The 17,605-nt window shown below is 53.4% G+C and overlaps 1 protein-coding gene across 4 annotated transcripts in view; it reads left to right on the forward strand.

The window, feature by feature from the left end:
- Nucleotides 1-17,605, forward strand: part of NCK2 (NCK adaptor protein 2) — a 72,876-nt gene that overhangs the window by 28,364 nt on the left and 26,907 nt on the right. For 2 of the 4 annotated variants that reach the window (XM_006170856.2, XM_006170857.3), the window contains exon 2: nt 3,253-3,497. In XM_006170856.2, the coding sequence (XP_006170918.1) occupies nt 3,272-3,497 (226 nt within the window). In that variant the 5' untranslated portion in view covers nt 3,253-3,271. The remainder of the gene's footprint in view (nt 1-3,252; nt 3,498-17,605) is intronic. The other 2 variants (XM_027769241.1, XM_006170858.2) reach the window with 2 other exon arrangements.

Genomic DNA, 17,605 nt, shown 5'->3' on the forward strand with positions numbered 1-17,605 from the left:
GGTGTGGGGCCGGGTGTTGAGTTGGACGAGCCCCTGGTGTGACTGGTTGTAGGGCTCGGGTGTAAGTGTGATGAGCCCCTGGTGTGACTGGCTGGTGGCGGGGCTCAGGCAGAGTGTGTTTTAAAACTGCCATGCAGTGCTCCATGGGCATTAAAATGGCTCGTGCCCAGCCAGCTCTTTCCTTAACTGCTGTCCCCGAGGAGAGAGTGGAAGCTTGGATCGCCTGAGTCTTGGTTACTCCTCTGTCAAGGGCTGTTCTCCTTAAAAACTGTGTTGGAAGTCGTGTAACTGGTAAACGGCCCTGGTTTTCAAACGGAATATGCTCTGAATCCCATGCCTGTTGTCGCTGCTGACACTCTTGTTACTGAAAGGGAACCACGTTCATGGCTTTGGAAGGTCTAGTCTGACCTGAGGGTGAGGTGGGCGAGCTCGTGGTCGGGGCCTGAGACTTCTGGTGGTAGATAACCGATGTCTCCAGGCTAGAAGTGAGCTTCGTCTACAGAATGTGTGAGCTTTACTGAACATTTCCTCCTTCCCGAAAGATGTAGCATCTCCAAATTTGGAAGTGAACGTGTGAAGGAGGAGACGTTACTGTGTGCGTATTTCCTCAGCATCCGGTTGGGAGCGTCACGCCGTTTCAAAGGCAGTTGTGTGTCATGGAGTCAGTGAGCCTGGGGCCCTGCACCCTAAAGTCACTCCTGCGCAGTAATGAGAATTCCTCTCTGCCAGCAAGGAAGGGGGTTTGTTGTCATTTTCCAGATAGGTTTTTGCCACAGGGCACATGCGCTCATCAGAAAGACAGAGAGAGACAGAGAGAAAGCAAGAAATCACCCCCCAGGGGGGATGGTCACGCTGCAATCCCTTCTCCTCCATTCTCCTCTCGGGATCTTGGGCACGCACGCACACGTGCTCAGTGTAAGTTTAAGCCACCGGGTCCGGGACTTGAACCGCAGTCGACTATGTGGAAGTCCAGTGACATAGCCATTACGCTAACTGCTGGTTCCAAAGAAGGGGTTTTAGTCATGTCTTTCCATCGGTCCTTTCTTCCTTGTTTTTGGGGAACTCTCTGATCACTTGAAGGACTGAATTTTGAATTTTTCTCTTGAAGGAATTCTTGCCAATCTTCTGCCTAAGAAATACCAGGGAGTTACGGAATAGTTGATAACTGTTTATTTATCCAGGGCCACTTTTGCTGTTAGCTTTTTTTTGGGGGGGGGAGGGGTTTTTTGCTATAGGGCGCGTGCGCTCGCCAGACAGAGAGAGAGACATAGAGACAAAGTGAGAAATCACCCCCCAAGGGGGATGGTCACGCCACAATCCCTTCTCCTCCATTCTCCTCTTGGGATCTTGGGCACGCACGCACACGCGCCCGGTGTGAGTTTTAAGCCACCAGGTCCAGGACGCGAACCGCGGTCGACTACGTGGGAGTCCAGCGACATAGCCATTACGCTACCTGCTGGTTCCCACACAAGTTAGCTTTACTAGATAAACAATGCCACTTTATTGTCTTAATAAGTTTTTTCTGTGGAATAATTCTATGTCACAGTCAGTTTTGGTGTACACTGTATGGGTCTGGGCAGAGTCGGGCGACAGGTGCCCCGTGTCGGCGCAGTTGCCCTGTCCGAGAACTCACTGCGCTTCGCCTGCTCAGCCCTCCCCCTCCTGCTTCTGGCAAGCACTCATCTTCCTACTGTCTGCATGGATTTGCCTTTTCCAGAATGTTACGTAGTCAGAATTAAGATAAAAAAAAAAATTCATGGCACTTGTTTAAAACAGTAAGGCAGGACCAGCTGGTGGCGCAGGGCTTAAGGCGGCCAGATCTCACAGGACTGACCCTGCAACCTGAGCCCAGCCTTGGTGACTTGAAAACCATCCCGAGCCCGTGTGCCTGCGTTCCCAAAATCCCGAGAGGAGAATGGAGGAGAAGGGACTGTTGTGTGGCCATCCCCCCTGGAAGGGTGCTGCCTCTCTCTCTCTCTATGTCTTTCTCCAGTGACCTCACATGTTCTACAGCCAATTTAAAAAAAAAAAAAAAAAGGGAAGGCAGGCTCTATTCAGGGGACTGCAGCAGTGGGGTTTTGTAGTAGGGGAGAGAGATGGGCTCAACTCTAAACGTATTCAGGCACGTGGGCATCTACAGCCGGTCAGGGTGGGAGTAATCGATGGGAAATCACTGGGGGAAGCAGGGGTGAGGGAGAAGAGGAGTCGCCGCAGGTAGGTCAGGGCGATCAGACACCTCCTCGGGGACCGTGGAGGATGAGGAACGTGGTGGCCTGTCTTAAACTTGGACGATGCGAAGACTGGTGTGTCAGTAGGGGAGTTGGGGCCTGGCCTAAGCTGGCGCAGGAGAGCCCTTGTCCGAAGTGCACAGTAGGGAGCCCCTCCCGTTGGCTCCTTTGACCTCGTAACACACACGTACGGCTCCTCCCCGTGTTTTCAGAGATAAGTGGCTGGCTTCACTTTGCGCATGGCACTAGTCCATTGTCTGGGCGTGCCACCGTTTACTCTGCCGTCCACCTGCCGGAGGACATCTCGGTGGTTCCCGGTTTTGTCGGTTGCAAATAAAGGTGCGGTAACTTACAGCCGTGAGGTTGCTAGGACAGTTTCATGCTCACAGAAAGGCTGCCAGGGTGACGCAGAGCATCCCCGTGGGCCTCAAGCAGGTCTCCCCTAGTTGAGCATCTCACAGGGGAGAGTAGCACCCTTCTGCTGTGTCGTCCCAGCTAAGTGGGTGACGTTGGTACCTTCCCCTTAGCTAGCGTTCTTCACCTCGCACAGGTGTCTCCTCATTCCCCGCTCTCTTTCCGATCCCATCCAGGTAGTATATTGCACGAGGCCGACGTTTTCCGTTTCAGTGTGTGGCAGTGGTTTGGGTGTGTTGCATTTATTAGATACGTTCATACCACGGCATATCCTGAGAAAATGGGTGTGATCAGCTCTCAAAGGAGCTGAGGCTGCGTAAGCAAATGAACAGCTCATTACGAGATCCTTACTTAGGATTTTCGCCCAGGAGACTTCTGTCCGGGGTCGAGCATGCGCAACGCCCGGTGTCTCAGGAGCAGCCCCGGGGGTGGTGGTGGTGGTGGTGGTTGATTAGGTTCTAAGACACTAGAGCTTGTTGCCGAAGGGCGCTGTAAGCTGGAGCGTTTCGGGACTCAGGAGAAAGCCCCCGGCAGAGTTGTGGCAAAGGCTGTCAGCGCCTGACGTGTGGCGTCGGCGGTCCCTAACGAGCGTCTCCTAATGTTTTGGCAGCAGCAGGACTCCATGAAAGATGACAGAGGAGGTCATCGTGATAGCCAAGTGGGACTACACCGCCCAGCAGGACCAGGAGCTGGACATCAAGAAGAACGAGCGCCTGTGGCTGCTGGACGACTCCAGGACATGGTGGCGGGTGCGCAACGCGGCCAACAGGACGGGCTACGTGCCGTCCAACTACGTGGAGCGCAAGAACAGCCTGAAGAAGGGCTCCCTCGTGAGGAACCTCAAGGACACGCTGGGTGAGTTGCCTGCACCACACGCAGGGACCGGGCTGTGGCCGAGGCACTTTCAGTGCGGGGAGACAGGAAGCCGGGTGCATCGCCCAGAGAGGGCGTTCATTTCTCCAGTTCGTTTCCTTCTCTAAGTTGTTTGTTTTAACTGCTAATAGCTTCCTAGTTGCTTTAATATCTGAGCATTAAGAGATCAAGATGGTGGGCCAGTCTCATGGCCCAGTGGTTGAGGAGCTGGATCCCACCTGGTGACCTCTGTGGGAGTCTCAGTTCTGCAGCATGTGTGCATACGTGCCCCAAACCCCAAGAGGGTGGAGAAATGGAAGAGAGGGGATTGCGGCACGACCACTCCCCACTGGGCAGTGCTTTCTTCCTCTCCCTCTGTGGCGAGCGCATGTCCCCCCCAGCAGTTAGAGCGAAGGAAGGAAAGAGGGCAACATGGAGAAGTACGGCATGTTCAGGATGTGGAGTCGTACGTCCCGTGACTTGTCTACTCGGACCCCTGCACAGGTGTGGGTCTTCTGCATCAGAATTCTAGGGATCTTGCAGTGGGACTGCCCCTCCCAAAGTGTGCAAGGGCCTGGCTGAGCCACTGATTGCATAGAGGAGACAGTCAAACACCTGCGGCCCCTCTGAAGTCGATGCCTTTCACACCTAGGCCTGGGCACTGGCAGCTAAGGGGGCAGCTGGGTGACACTCGGGGCTGCCTGGAGTCACGCAGGTAGTCTGCAGGGAGCTCAGTTGTGTCACTGCCTGGCCTGGCTTCCTGTTCTCCTGTCTTTTCTGCCCTGTCGGACATGGAGGGGCCGCCCTGGGCTCCTGTGGTGTCCATTCTTACCTTGTGTGTTGGACTTCCTGCCACGGTTACTGCTTCAGGCGACTGGAGAAAATAACCGTGGGGGCTTTTCTGAAGACCGCCTGATCGGAGGGGACCTTGTGAACATGACTGGCCGCCTCATAGGAGTATCGTGTTTGTTCCCAGGACTGCTGGCGGACGCTTGAGGGTCTGCTGTTGAAACGGGTCCCTGTCATTGCCTCTGCTACCCTTACTTGGGTTTTCTCTCTCATTTCTAACGGGAGGATTTGCTCCATGGTGGGCGAGGGAGCGGAGGTGAGAAATGCCCAGGAAAACTGCGAAGGAAATTATATGGCAGCTGTGGGTGGTGTGAAGTGATCGTCTTTCATTTTACGCATACTCGGCGCCTCAGCTCTCTCCTCCTCACAGTCCTGGAAAGCCTGCATTTATTGGGTGGTACTTTTGTGTTAGGAACTGGGGTTTTTCCATGATTTGGAGAGAGAAATGAGAAGTAGAACTTCAGAGTGACGCACACCAGCTCACCGGCCAGCCTCGATGCTGAGCCCAGGGTGTACATTTCATTAGCAGTCTGGGTCTTTTTCCACCACACTGTCTCCCCTCCCCTGCCTTTTTTGCATAAGCATGTCACGTGAAACACAGTTGTCCCCTGCTTCTAACTCTTCATTCACTGAGCTAAAGAAATGACAGTAGCGTGAGTGAATACTTCAAGATTGCCCTGAACTTAATTTTATTTATTTATCTTTTCCAATTTCAGCCTCTCACTGAAAAGGACCTTTTTAGTGCTGTTAAACACTGTGGACTTGTCTTCCTTTTTGACCCCTGCCTTTTTAAAAATACAGATTCTCAAGGTTCTAGAAATGTCCAGAAATTGGCAGAGGGAGAATAAGACAAAACAAGGACTCTGGGTCTAGAAAGTCCCTCAAATAACTCGTCATTTTCCCTCCTCATCTCCATGAAGGAGAATAGAGGAAGCATCAGATTGAGACCGGGACCTGTCTCTTCCATCCCAGGCGTTGAACTTTCTCGTGAGCTGGGGTCGCTCGGAGCATTTGAGCATTTGTGCTCTCTGGGCTCTCAGCCCCTCCTGGTGCTGGACCTGCCGCCCCATCCCCGACAGATGGCCACCCAGCTCTGCCGGGACACTCAGACTTCCACAGACAGCCAACTCCATTTTTGGAGAACACAGATTGTTAGAAAGCTCTTCCTTAAATAGAATCAGATTTTTGCATGTCTTTAACTTCCTTCCCTGGCTCTCGTTTTGCTCTTGGGCTGCACTCAGTACATCTCATCCTCTTTTGCAGAGTGATAGCTCTCCTGTCGGCTCCAGGCTCAGGGCAGGCACAGAGTTCTTTGGAAACATTTATATTTATTTAACATTATACGAGGAGCCTTCAAAAAGTGCATGGAAAATATGAATTAGGAAAAAGCCGAGCATGGGTTTTCAAATTGTTTGCACCAAAATAAACTTGAACCTTTTTAAAAATCATTAGGTTTTTGCTCTAGGGTGTGTATGTTCACCAGAGAGGGACAAAGTCTGGAAAGTGAGAAATCACTTCCCTCCAGGGGAATGGCCATGTTGCCGTCCCTTCTCCATTCTTCTCCTGGGATTTCCGGCATATGCATACGCACATCCCCGGCGTGATTTTCAAGCCACCGGGTTCAGGCCTCGAACTGCAATCAGCTCTATGGGAGTCCAGCAGCTTAACTACCACGCCACCTGCTGGCCCCACCTTTTTATTTTTTTAAATTGTCAGAGGGCATGTGTAGGAGACAGAGAGAGAAAGCACCCCCAAATGGGGCGTGGTCATGTGCAGTCCCTTCTTCCTGTCTCCCTCTTGTCGGGATTTGGGGCACACAGGCACATGCCCCTGGGATGCTCTCCAGCACTGGGGCTGGGATCAGACCACAGTCAGCCGTGTGCACGAGGCTACAGGGCTGGCCTATGAACTTGATTGATTTTCCAGGAATTTTTTTTGTCATCCCTTCGTATATTGTAAGATATGGATTAAGTTATATTTCGAGCATCGTATTTACCAGCAGCAGGTAATGGAAGGATGAGGAGGAAGAGGTGTCCTGGGTTTTAGTACCCCGTTTCATCTCGGTGTGTTTATCGTGCTCACCTGAAGGCTTGTTTTTGTGGGACCAGGTGAGCCCTTCTTACTGCCGCATGAACTTTCTGTTGCCCTGTAAGCAGTTTTGGTAGAAAGGGAGGCAACCCCAACAAGAAGTTGCCCTCTGAGTGCTTTCTTCCTCCATAGCTAACGTGCACACAGAGCAGGGAGACACAGCACCCTTAGGAGGGAGGGGAGAACTTCAGTAGCCCCCTTTGCCTCACACTCATGACTTTAGCCAAAAACGATTAGAACAGAGTGTTTGTGGCTTCCTGCTTTATTGGTTGATGGATTGATAGCTTCACGAGAGAGGGAAATGGAGGGACAGGGAGGCACATAGCCCCAATAGAGTCTTCACACTGTGATCCGGCCCCAGCCTCAGCCAGGCAGGACCACAGTCCCGGGCTTGCACCTGGCAGGTACAGAGAGACCTGAACATGAACCAGTACCTTCCCATGTGGCACCAGCACCCCAAAGCTTTGGATCATGCTGCGCCCCCATGGCTGGCCTTCCTGCCCCCTGCTCCACACGGTCAGCGGCATGCAGGCAGAATCACAGTGCAGAAGACCAGCTGTGCAGCGGCAGAAATGGTCTCTCTGTATTGGAGCAGGTGAGAGCACTGAAAGCCACCTTGTGCACGTTGATCTTCCAGAAACTGCTCATGGTATACCATCTGCAGTTGTAATTCCTACTGCAGCGGGAACCCACCCGAATCCCGAATTCATGGAAACATTGACCTGGCAGGTGCCTGGTTTGGAATGAAACAGCCCTGGGCTCCGCAGTGGACTCAGTGTTATAAACGTGTGTTTCCATCTCTGAATGCAGAGTAACCATGGCTCTAGAGTTCTCTTCCACTTCCTCACATCTGCTAGTGAGCTCAGCTGTGTGCCGTCTATTAGAGTATTTTGCAAGACTAGCTCGAAGGCCCGAGTGAGTACTGTGGACAGAAAGCTCTGTCTTCCAAAAGCGTTAGTATTCTCTTTCCTTTAATGCTTCACAGTCGAAGCTTTCACTTTCACACGGGCAAAACATTTATGTGATCTCCTCTCATGCTCGACTTACAGGCCACGAGAACTGTCCCACGGATAACGAGGCCCTGTTGGGAGCCGCGCTGCCGGCGCAGTCTGGCTGGCGTTCTGAGAGCTGCCTGCGCTCGGAGCCCAGCCGCACGCCGTCCTGGGCCACAGCCTGGCCTTGATGGCGCAGCAGACGTACACGCTCCTGCTGGTCAGGTGCTGTAGAAGCACTGCGCTCAGTCTTTTGAGGTGAAGAAGCTGCTCCCAGGGAGGTCTTTTTCAAAGGCTTTCCTTCAAGCTGAAGAGTGGTTTCTGTTAGCGCTTTCTACCTGCTGGAACCCGCCGATGCCTGAAAGGGTAATGCTCTTCCCTGGGGTTCACACAGGTCCCTGTGCTGACTCATGACACCCAAGCAGTTCCGGTTCCATTTATAAGCCAGTGCTGCCCTCCTGGGGCGGGCTCGTCCAGAGCCACTGGTGTCCTCTGCTGACCACCTCCCAGGGAGTCTGGATGGAGAGCAGTCTGCCCCAGGGGCAGCTTCTCTGGCGATTGTCCACTGTGGCCACACCTCCAGCGGGTCAGAAGCCAGTCAGCGCCCGAAGTCCCGCCTCTGCAGCTCCCAGCCCAGAGTGCAGAGAAGCTGACCAGATGGGCTCCCTCACTTTCTGACCACCTGTAAGACAGCTTTTGGACTGGTTCGAGCTGGTGCTTTCCGGTGGAGAGGGGGTGTGTCCTGCAGGTGAGGGCGAAGGTTCCTAGAGGCATATCCACGCTAGAGTCGGCTCTGGAATTGAAGTGATCCAGGCGCAGAGGAGTGCGGCTCTCTGATCCTGCTGTGTAAAGTCCGAAATCGGTTTGGTTTCTCTGCTGTTAGAATCAGATTACGGTCTCTGGGGGAAGGGCAGGACGGCCTCCCAGGGTCGTCGCTCGTCTGTCTGCCCTGGGCACCGGCTCGTGCGTTTGTGGGGACTCCTACTTCTCTGAGCACACTGAGCTGTATTGTTATTTCTGTAGCTGTTTCACTGCACTTTTAAGAAATATATCCTAGCAAAATATCAATTCAAAACAACCACCACAACAAAAAGCCAGAACTTCTAGAGTGCGTGAGATGAAAAGGCAAAGGCTTAGACCCTGCCTTCAAAGTTGCCCTTTTTTGCTGGGAAGGGAGGAAGAACCAACAGGCCGTCTGATTCCTGCTTTCCTCCGTGCACAGTGGGATGATCGTCATGCGGTCTGGTGGGAGTGGAGGAGAGACAGCACCTGCAGCCATGGGGACGCTACACACAGGGTAGTTTCCAGACTCAACTCCAGTGGGTTGACATTGCCATCATGAAACCCGTACTTACTGATCCTGAGCCCAGTGTGAGCCTGTGCCGGAGACAGGGAGGGCCAGCCCCGTCCTTGGAGGGTACACGTCCTGCACAGGCTCTGGGCCCGGGAGTGGCATCTTGTTGCTGGGGCAGGGAGGTCACGGGGGAAGGAAGACGCAGGGCTGAGCAGGAAGTCGGGCCTGCCCAGGCGCCGAGGCCCTTGGCTGGAGGGTCAGCAGCAGTTGCAGATCAGAACTGATGTGACCTCTGGTCCTCTGGGTGGCCGAGGAGTAATGGGACACAAAGCTGGAAGGTCAGGGGAGAAGCAGGGGCCAGATCAGACTGATGTGGACACCCAGGAGCAGGGCGGATTGTGAGATCAAAGAAACCTGAGGGGCGGGCTGTGGAGACGACCCTCACTGGCTTGTGCAGTCGGGGTGCTTGGGCTCACCTTTCCTTCCCCTTCAACTTGTGGGGTGCACTAGATGCTGAGCTTTCTTTCTACCTTGTCACTCTATGGCAGGGATGGGTCCCCGGAATGCCATTGCTGCACCATGAGGGAAGGGGTATTTTGGGGACAGAGAGAAGGGACGGGAGCAGGCAGCCCAGGAGGGCTCAGGGGGGAGCCCCAGGTCGGCTGTGAGCAGTAAGGTGCATAGAGAACCACACACCATTTTCAGCATTCTCCGTGGACGTACACACTGTGAATGCTTCAGGGAGGAGACAGCAGCAGGAGCGACTGTCATTAGATACTGTTTACATGCTTATCGGGTCTGAGTTTAGATTTCAAGTGGACTAACAAATGAATTCCCCATTTAGTAAAAAATTAATAACTACTAGTTTTAACAGTGGAAGTTCTTTTTTGTTTTTGTTTTTGTTTTTTAGTTTTAGTTTTTGCATGTGTTTGCCAGAGAGAGAAAAAGTAAGAAATCATCCTTACAGAGGGATGGGCACGCTGCAGCCCCTTCTTGTCCATTCTCCTCTCGATTTTGGGCACGTATGCAGATGTGCCCAGCATGTTTCTCTAACCACTAGGTCCAGGACTCGAACCACTCCGTTGGCCGTGTGAGATCCAGCTGCCTTAACTACCACACCACTAATCAGCCCCAACAGTGGATATTCTTTTTTTTTTTTTCTTAATTTAACTTTATTTATTATTTATTTATTTATTTTAATTTGACCAGAGAGGGACAGAGTGAAAGAGAGAGAGAGCAAGCCGCCAGACCAGGACTCGAACCACAGTCAGCCATGTGGGAATCCAGTGCCCTTAACTACCACGCCACCTGCTGGCCCCGCGTGGATGTTCCTAACAGTATATTTTAGGCATTAGGATCGTACAGTCTTTGAGAACATGTTCTAGGGGCCAGCAGGTGGTATGGTGGCTAAGGCGCTGGATTCTCACATGGCCGACTGCCCCCGTCAGGCACCTGCAGGTGTTAGAGGGCTTTTTAGTGATACCAAGTTCTTCATTTTAGGGATGAAAACCTAGGGACTGACTAGCAAAGCCGGGGTGGAGTCTGGTGGTGAGAGAGTAATAATGTCCCCTTATTTGGACAGGTGCCCTCGGTACAGAGTGTTGGGTGACGAGGCATCTTAGCTGGGTGGCAGGTGACCGGGAAATAATGCTCTTTGTTGCTGTAGCTGCAGAGGTGCACACCTGCGTGCTTGCGAGGCTGTGGAGGCCCTAGTTCGAGCCTGTCCGAGGAGACATGCGGGGCCCCTGCACTCTGGGCACTTACGGTGCCGTGGAACCTTCAACTAGGCCTGAGCCTCTGAGAGACCGGGGGTTCGAGGTTCTGCCGCGTTAGCACCTACAACCTGAGAGCAATGCCGGGCCTCGGTGTGTCCTGCGGCTGCTTCGTCGGAACAGCCCCAGTACCTGGGCAGAACGGAGTCACCGCCTCGGGGGTGGCGTCGCTGTGGAACTTGGTGCTCTTCAAGGACCCTGTGGGAGGACGCCCTGTTCACATCTTGAGCCCTCCCTGAGCACGTGTGTGTGTCCACCGCCCAGGCTCCCGAGCCGCCGGTTGGCTGCAGTGTGAGCGCCCCGTTGGGTGGGGGTGCCAGGCTCTTTCACTCGTGAAAAAATTAATGAATAAACTTAAAAAAAAAAAAAAAAAAAAACTTGCCTCGTGCTGGGTCCACCCAGACTCTTTTGAGCCAGTTCGATATTGGCCTTCGGTTCTCACAGTGAGGGGGGAGAAGGGATGGTCCCACGAGCCCCCGAGACTGCAGGGAGGGCAAGGAGGCGTCTTCAGGCATCGTGGGGTTGGGATCTGTCGTCATTACAGATGTTCTCACGAGTCCAAACAGGGACGGGACCGTTCAGGTCTGACATGGCAGGGGGGTGAATTCTGCAGCCTGGCTGCGGGGCCAGGCCGAGTTGCCCCTCTTCTCTCCATACTGTGGGACTCCCTGCTAAGCCACTCCATTCCCGGCTGAGTGACCTTTGCGGTCAGTAGCCGAAGGCTTTGAGATGAGGATGCAGGCAGTATAGTATGTAGGGCTCACGTGGGGAAGGGGGGTTTGTTCGGATCAGAAGGGGGGGACGGCATTTCATCTGGTTGGGATTGAAGGAGGATGAAGTGTCATCCCTGACTTCCTGAAATTCGAAATATAATGGGCAGAGTAACAGCTGGCACGACACAGACAGTTGTCCTCCGAGCAGTGCTGCCCCCTCATCTGTCGGAAACGGTCCGTGTTGTGCCGTAGCCGCCTGTACTTTCAGAGGGCAGTGCTGCATGGAATTAGGGCGGGGGCGCTAGAGTCTTAGGTCACCTGCCTTCAGATCAGGCTCTGCCAGCTGCTAGCCGGGGACTTGGGCCAGCTGTTGGACACCTCAAGCCTCAGCATCACCTGATGGGTAAGTGACTACCTGGCTCATAAAACTTTCCGTTTATTTCTTCCGTGTGAGAGACAGACAGAGACAGAGACACAGGCACCCCCACAAGGACTTGACACCATGATCAACCCCTAGTCTCAGCCGGCCCAGATCTCTCTCTCTCTCTCTCACACACACGCACGTACACACACACACGCCAGGCATGTACTGCACAGGAAGACGCAGAAGGACAATCTGGTCGGAACCTTCCCCACGGGGTCCAGTTGTATTACCTCCGTGTCACCTCCTAGCCCATCGGGTCTCACGATTTGGGGGAGTGGACTGAAGTCGCTAGTGCACATACAGAACCCTCCGGTGTGGGGTCAGACCATGGTGCAGCAGTGCAGCCGGGCCCACTGGGAAGGGTCCTGAGCTTGTGCCCTGTGGGCTCCCACCTTGACATGCTGTGATTGGGGCCAGCTGGGACTGGGGCTGAATTGTGGCATCAGAACCCTGTTTGGGGTCTCAGAAGAGAAGGATACACCTAAGGATGCCTTGGGCAGGTGGAGACTTGGTGGGACAGGGAGGTGTCCGTTGAGGAAGCAGGAGTGGAAATGAGGATTGTGGAGATGGTCTGAGTTGCCCATTAGGCAAGCCGGCCAGACCAGAGTGCGCAGAGCACTGGGGAGGCCTGGTGACAGGCGCAGGCTGTGAGGGCCCTAGAGTAGGCCCAATCCCGTTAGAAATAGCCCTAGACCAGCCTGTGCTCAGAGGTTAAGGACTCTGGGTCCCACGTGGCTGGCTGCAGGGTTGGAGTCCTGGACCCAGCAGCGTGAAAAAGACACTCCTGTGTACATGCACGCCCAGAGCCTGTGTACATGCACGCCCAGAGCCTGTGTACACGCACACCCAGAGCCTGTGTACACGCACGCCCAGAGCCCTGAGAGGAGAATGGAGAAGTGGGTGTGGCGTGGCTGTCCCCCCTGGGGATCTGGGAGGAAAACCCCAGGGTCTGTGTCAGCCGGCATGGAGTACGTGGCGGTATTAGTCACGGCTGGCGCGGGGCTGAGCTGAAGGCTAGCAGAGCAGCAGGAGAGCAGTGGTGTGCACACCAGAGCCGACGGAGTCAGGTGAGGCAGGGCCTTCAGGGGCAGGGGCCATGCTGCTCGGGCCCAGTGCCACGTTTGGAGACGATGCGGAGTTTGCTCACCGTGCCCGGTTCAGTGGATTTTAGCTCGACACGCAGAGACAGCGTCCTTGACAGCGGGACCTGGTGTTGCCAAGGCCGCCGGGTAGCGTCTCCACCCAGCCCCTGGGCGCACGCTCATCTTCGGTGCTGCCTCAGGCCTCTCGTGCTTCTGGAGCCTTCCATGGCCTTTCGGGCATCACGTGGTCTTTGAGCCTAGGGGACAGTCTGTGATTTCTAGCTGGCCCTGCCCCGTTCTTCGCACAGGGAGACACCCACACAGCGAGCTGGGAGGCATGGAGAGAGACTGGAAGGCAGCCCGGAGGCTGGAAGCCGTGGCCCCGTCCCCCAGGCTGAGCTCACATGGGTCCGCGTGGGTGGGCAGCTACGGTTACTGAGTGCTTCCCTCAGTTCCTCACTCGCAGACGTGCGTAATCCTCACGATGTGCTGGTGTCCGTGTGAGACAGTCGAGGGCTGGAGGTTAGGTGAGATGACTAAGAACGCATGCTCAGTGCTGGGGTCGAAGTAGCCCAGGGGTCTGGGTGGTGGCAAGCCTTCACACAGCACTCTGCAGAGCTGACCCACACCAGAAGGTGCCAGGTTCATGTCTGACTTCCCGCAGTACCCGGGGCACACGAGTCTCATAATCCGGGGCTGTCTGTGGATTGAGGCATGGGGACACTTTGGGGTGCCTCTCTCTATCTCTCTCTTGTTCATGGGAGAAAGAAAGAAATGTAAAGAAAAAAATGTTAAAACAAGGGCCCACCTCATGGCCTGGTGGCTAAAGGAGCTGATCCCACATGGCCAGCTGTGCAGTTTGCACCCCAGTGGCAGCTTGGAAGACATGCCAGGCATGTGTGCACGCGTGTCCCAGATCCCGACCAGGTGGGCAAATGTGGAAGAGATTGTGGACGTGCTCCGTGGGGGTACTTTCTCCCTCTCCGTCTCTTTGTCAAGCATATGTATTCTCTGGCAAATTAAAAAAAAAAAAAAAAACCCCCAAATTTTAAAAAAAAAAAAAAAAACCCCCAAATTTTAAAAAAAAAAAAAAAAACCCCCAAATTTTAAAAAAAAAAAAAAAAACCCCCAAATTTTAAAAAAAAAAAAAAAAACCCCCAAATTTTAAAAAAAAAAAAAAAAACCCCCAAATTTTAAAAAAAAAAAAAAAAACCCCCAAATTTTAAAAAAAAAAAAAAAAACCCCCAAATTTTAAAAAAAAAAAAAAAAACCCCCAAATTTTAAAAAAAAAAAAAAAAACCCCCAAATTTTAAAAAAAAAAAAAAAAACCCCCAAATTTTAAAAAAAAAAAAAAAAACCCCCAAATTTTAAAAAAAAAAAAAAAAACCCCCAAATTTTAAAAAAAAAAAAAAAAACCCCCAAATTTTAAAAAAAAAAAAAAAAACCCCCAAATTTTAAAAAAAAAAAAAAAAACCCCCAAATTTTAAAAAAAAAAAAAAAAACCCCCAAATTTTAAAAAAAAAAAAAAAAACCCCCAAATTTTAAAAAAAAAAAAAAAAAAAAAGTAAAAGCCCCAAATTTTAAAAGCAAAAATAAAAGAAAGGAATTCAGACCCAGGTTGGCCTGACTTGGTCGCATGGTTGGTGTTCAGTCTCAGGAATTGGGAGCTCAGTGTGCTGGGAGTGGAGTCGGAGGTAGTGGGACGTGGCAGGGGACATAAGATGCCTCGGGTCGTTTCCTGCCGGCTGAGGTTGGAGGTCCCAGGTCCCCGCACTGCCCCCCGGCTGCTCTGGTTCTGTGCTGCTCTTCCTGGAGCTCCTGAAACGCCAGGGGGACAGCCACGCAGGACGGTCCCTCCCTGCCCCTCGGGGGTCGCGTATTAATGGCCTTGCCTGATCCCATGATGCAGAGGTGAGCAGGGGCAGTCACTGAGCTGGCTCAAGCGAACATGCAGGAGCGGAGCCCCGGCTTTGCACGCGCTTCGTTTTGACAGCACTTTATCGGCGGCACCAGTGTGCCACGTCACACACGTAGTATTTCGGCCATCTTTGCCACTCACGCTTCCTTTGTATGTCACGGGCTTCTGCAGACAGATGCCTCTCGGGTTTTAGTCCTGAGATGCCTGCATTACAGTATGACACTGTGACTCATGCGTCCCCAGTCCTGAAGACAGCCGTGCTTACGGAAGTAACTTTTGGAGAGTATGGAAAAGCAGAAGAAGAAAGCAACCACCGAGGTCTCATCCCTCAGAAATAGTCATGGTCCACGCTTTCTGTTTCCCGGTGTCTATGTACATGTATGTGGAAGGCCACACAACACAGGTGACTTCTTGGTGCTGGCAGTGCTGGTGTCACAGCAGTTAGACTAGAGGCGATTGGGCTTAGTGCATGAGGTGCCTGACCCCAACCCGTGCTGGGAGTAGCATTTACTGAGTTGTTGGAATATAAACCCCCTGGCTCTTCACCGGTTGGGATGCACAGAGTGTTTTGTGTATTTCATGGATAAGAAAAGCTCTGCAGGGGCCAGCAGGTAGTGTAGTGGTTAAGACACTGGACTCCCACATGGCTGACTACGGTTCAAGTCCTGGACCTGGCACCTTGAAAATCACACGGGCACGTGTGCGTGTATGCCCGAAATCCCAGGAGAATGGAGGAGAGGGATTGCAGTGTGGCCATCTCCCTGGGAGTGTTTTCTCACTTTCCCTCTCATCATCTCTCTCTGTCTCCTCTTGGACGAGTGTACATGCCCTATGGCAAAAACCTTAACCAAAAAAAACAAAAGCTGTTGGTTTATTTGTCTTAGACATAGGTTGTTAGGAGTCAAATACTTCTCAGGAATGAGCGAATCCCGCTCCTCACTCAGCGTGGGATTCAGACATGCTTCCTGAGCCCAGCCGCTCCCTGAGGAAACCACATTCTTGTTCTGGAAGTGTGCACAGCCAGACCCCCCCCCCCCCACACACACACACACACACACACACCGTTGTACAGACGAAACACAACCGAAGTATCTCAGTTCTGTTCAAGAGTTTCACTTCTCCAGCGAATTCTTGGCCCGGTCTCTGCCGTATTAAGGCAGGGCGCCCTAACCCTCACCCAGAACGGCACTGAACACTGCTGGCTTCCCGTCTCCATCTCGTGGTCTGAACGTGAGTTAAATACCACGTATCGTAATGGAGAATCACAGCATTCTGCCCCGGGATGTCGTTCACGTAGACGTGGCCATCGAACGCACGGCCCACGTGACGAGACTCCGCGGTCGCCACTGTGCCAGCCGCCCAGTAAACTGGGGCTTGTTTTGGTATATTCCAAGTGTTTAGAACCAAGCATGTAAAGCAGATAGTGGGGTAACTAGACAAAATAGAGGTGGGCTGTTGCGGGAGGTTCGTAAGGAGCACCTGGGCAGCGAGGAGGGCCTGCCTCGGTGGAGGCGTCTGTGACGCGCAGGCCCAGGCTCCTGTGGTGTGGGCAGGCTGCCCATGTCTGGGAACCCTCCCCAGTGTGGTGGTGTGGGAGCCAGCGAGTCCCAGACGGGGCAGGGTTTCAGCCTTGGGAGTGTTGCCCTCGTGAGTGGGTTAGAGCCCGCTCACTCCGAGTGAGTTTTTGCTCTGTGAGAAGGAGTGGACCGATGGGACCAGCAGTTGGCACGATGGCTGTGTTGCTGGACTCCCATGTGGTTGACCGCAGTTTGAGCCCCGGACCTGGTGGCTTAAACTCACGCTGGGCATGTGTGTGTGTGTGTGTGTGCGTGCCCAGGATCTCGAGAGGAGACTGGAGGAGAAGGGATTGTGGCATGGCCATCTCCCCTGGGAGGTGATTTCTCGCTTTCTGACGCTCTGTCTCTCTCTGTCTTTCTGGTGAGTACACGTGCCCTACACTGTCTTAAAAAAAAAAAAAAAAAAAGAAAAAAACAGAGTGGACCAAGCGGACCTGCTTCAGTGTGTGGGCACCGTCCAGCCTCTGAGGACGTGGGAGGGCCGCACGGAGGCGGCCTTCTCTCCCCGTACATGCCTGCCGGCCTTCCTGCTGTGTCAGCCGTGTGGTGACAGGGCGCCAGAGGCCGACTCCGTGCTCTTGGGCTTCCCAGCCACCAGGGGAGATTCACCCAGCCTCGGCACTTTGGTTTGGCATCACAATAATGGACTAATGCGCCCTGTCCACGGTGGTGCTGGGCCGGGTGACACCCTCCACCCCCTCTCCCGCGGTCTGGATGAGTGACAGGGCAGGTAACGCATTCCCCGGTGAGTGGCATCTTGGTTGCTGCTTCTGTTGGGTCGTCGGCAAAGTCGGACCGCATCTTTGCATGGAAAAACACACCAACTTTCCCAGCAGCATAATAATTTGCTTTCCTTGCTTTGGCTTTCTTAGGCAGATAAGAACACTCCCTCCAGGCCAGCCAGTGGTGCAGTGGTTGGGGCAGCTAGATCCCACATGGCTGTCTGCACGGTTCGAGTCCCAGACCTGGCGGCTTGAAAAACACACCATGCATTTGTGCATGTGAGCCCGAATCCCAAGAGGAGAATAGAGGAGAAGGGATTGCAGAAAGGCCATCCCCCCGGGAGTGCTTTCTCTCCCTCTGCCTCTTGGACGAATGCGTGCATCCTACAGCAGATTTACTAAGCAGAAAACAAAGAAAAAGCATACCACTCCTCACTAGGGAGCTCCTCGGTCGGAGCCCTGAGTCTTGGAAGGGCAAACCGTGAACTGAGACGACCCGGGAGCGAGGGTGCGGCCTTCCCCACATGGCGGCTGCTTCTCGAACATGTGCTCTCTCCTCTAGGTCCGTCCACATGCCGCAGGTGTACCGTTCCTCCACCGCAACTCGGTGTCAGTCCCTGGGGTGGTGGGAGGGTTCAGGCTGGCACTGACGACTGGCACGATGCCCAGAGCTTGCAGCC

The sequence above is a fragment of the Tupaia chinensis genome, unplaced genomic scaffold (assembly GCF_000334495.1).
Source record: "Tupaia chinensis unplaced genomic scaffold, TupChi_1.0 Scaffold149090_1, whole genome shotgun sequence".
Lineage (NCBI taxonomy): Eukaryota > Metazoa > Chordata > Mammalia > Scandentia > Tupaiidae > Tupaia > Tupaia belangeri.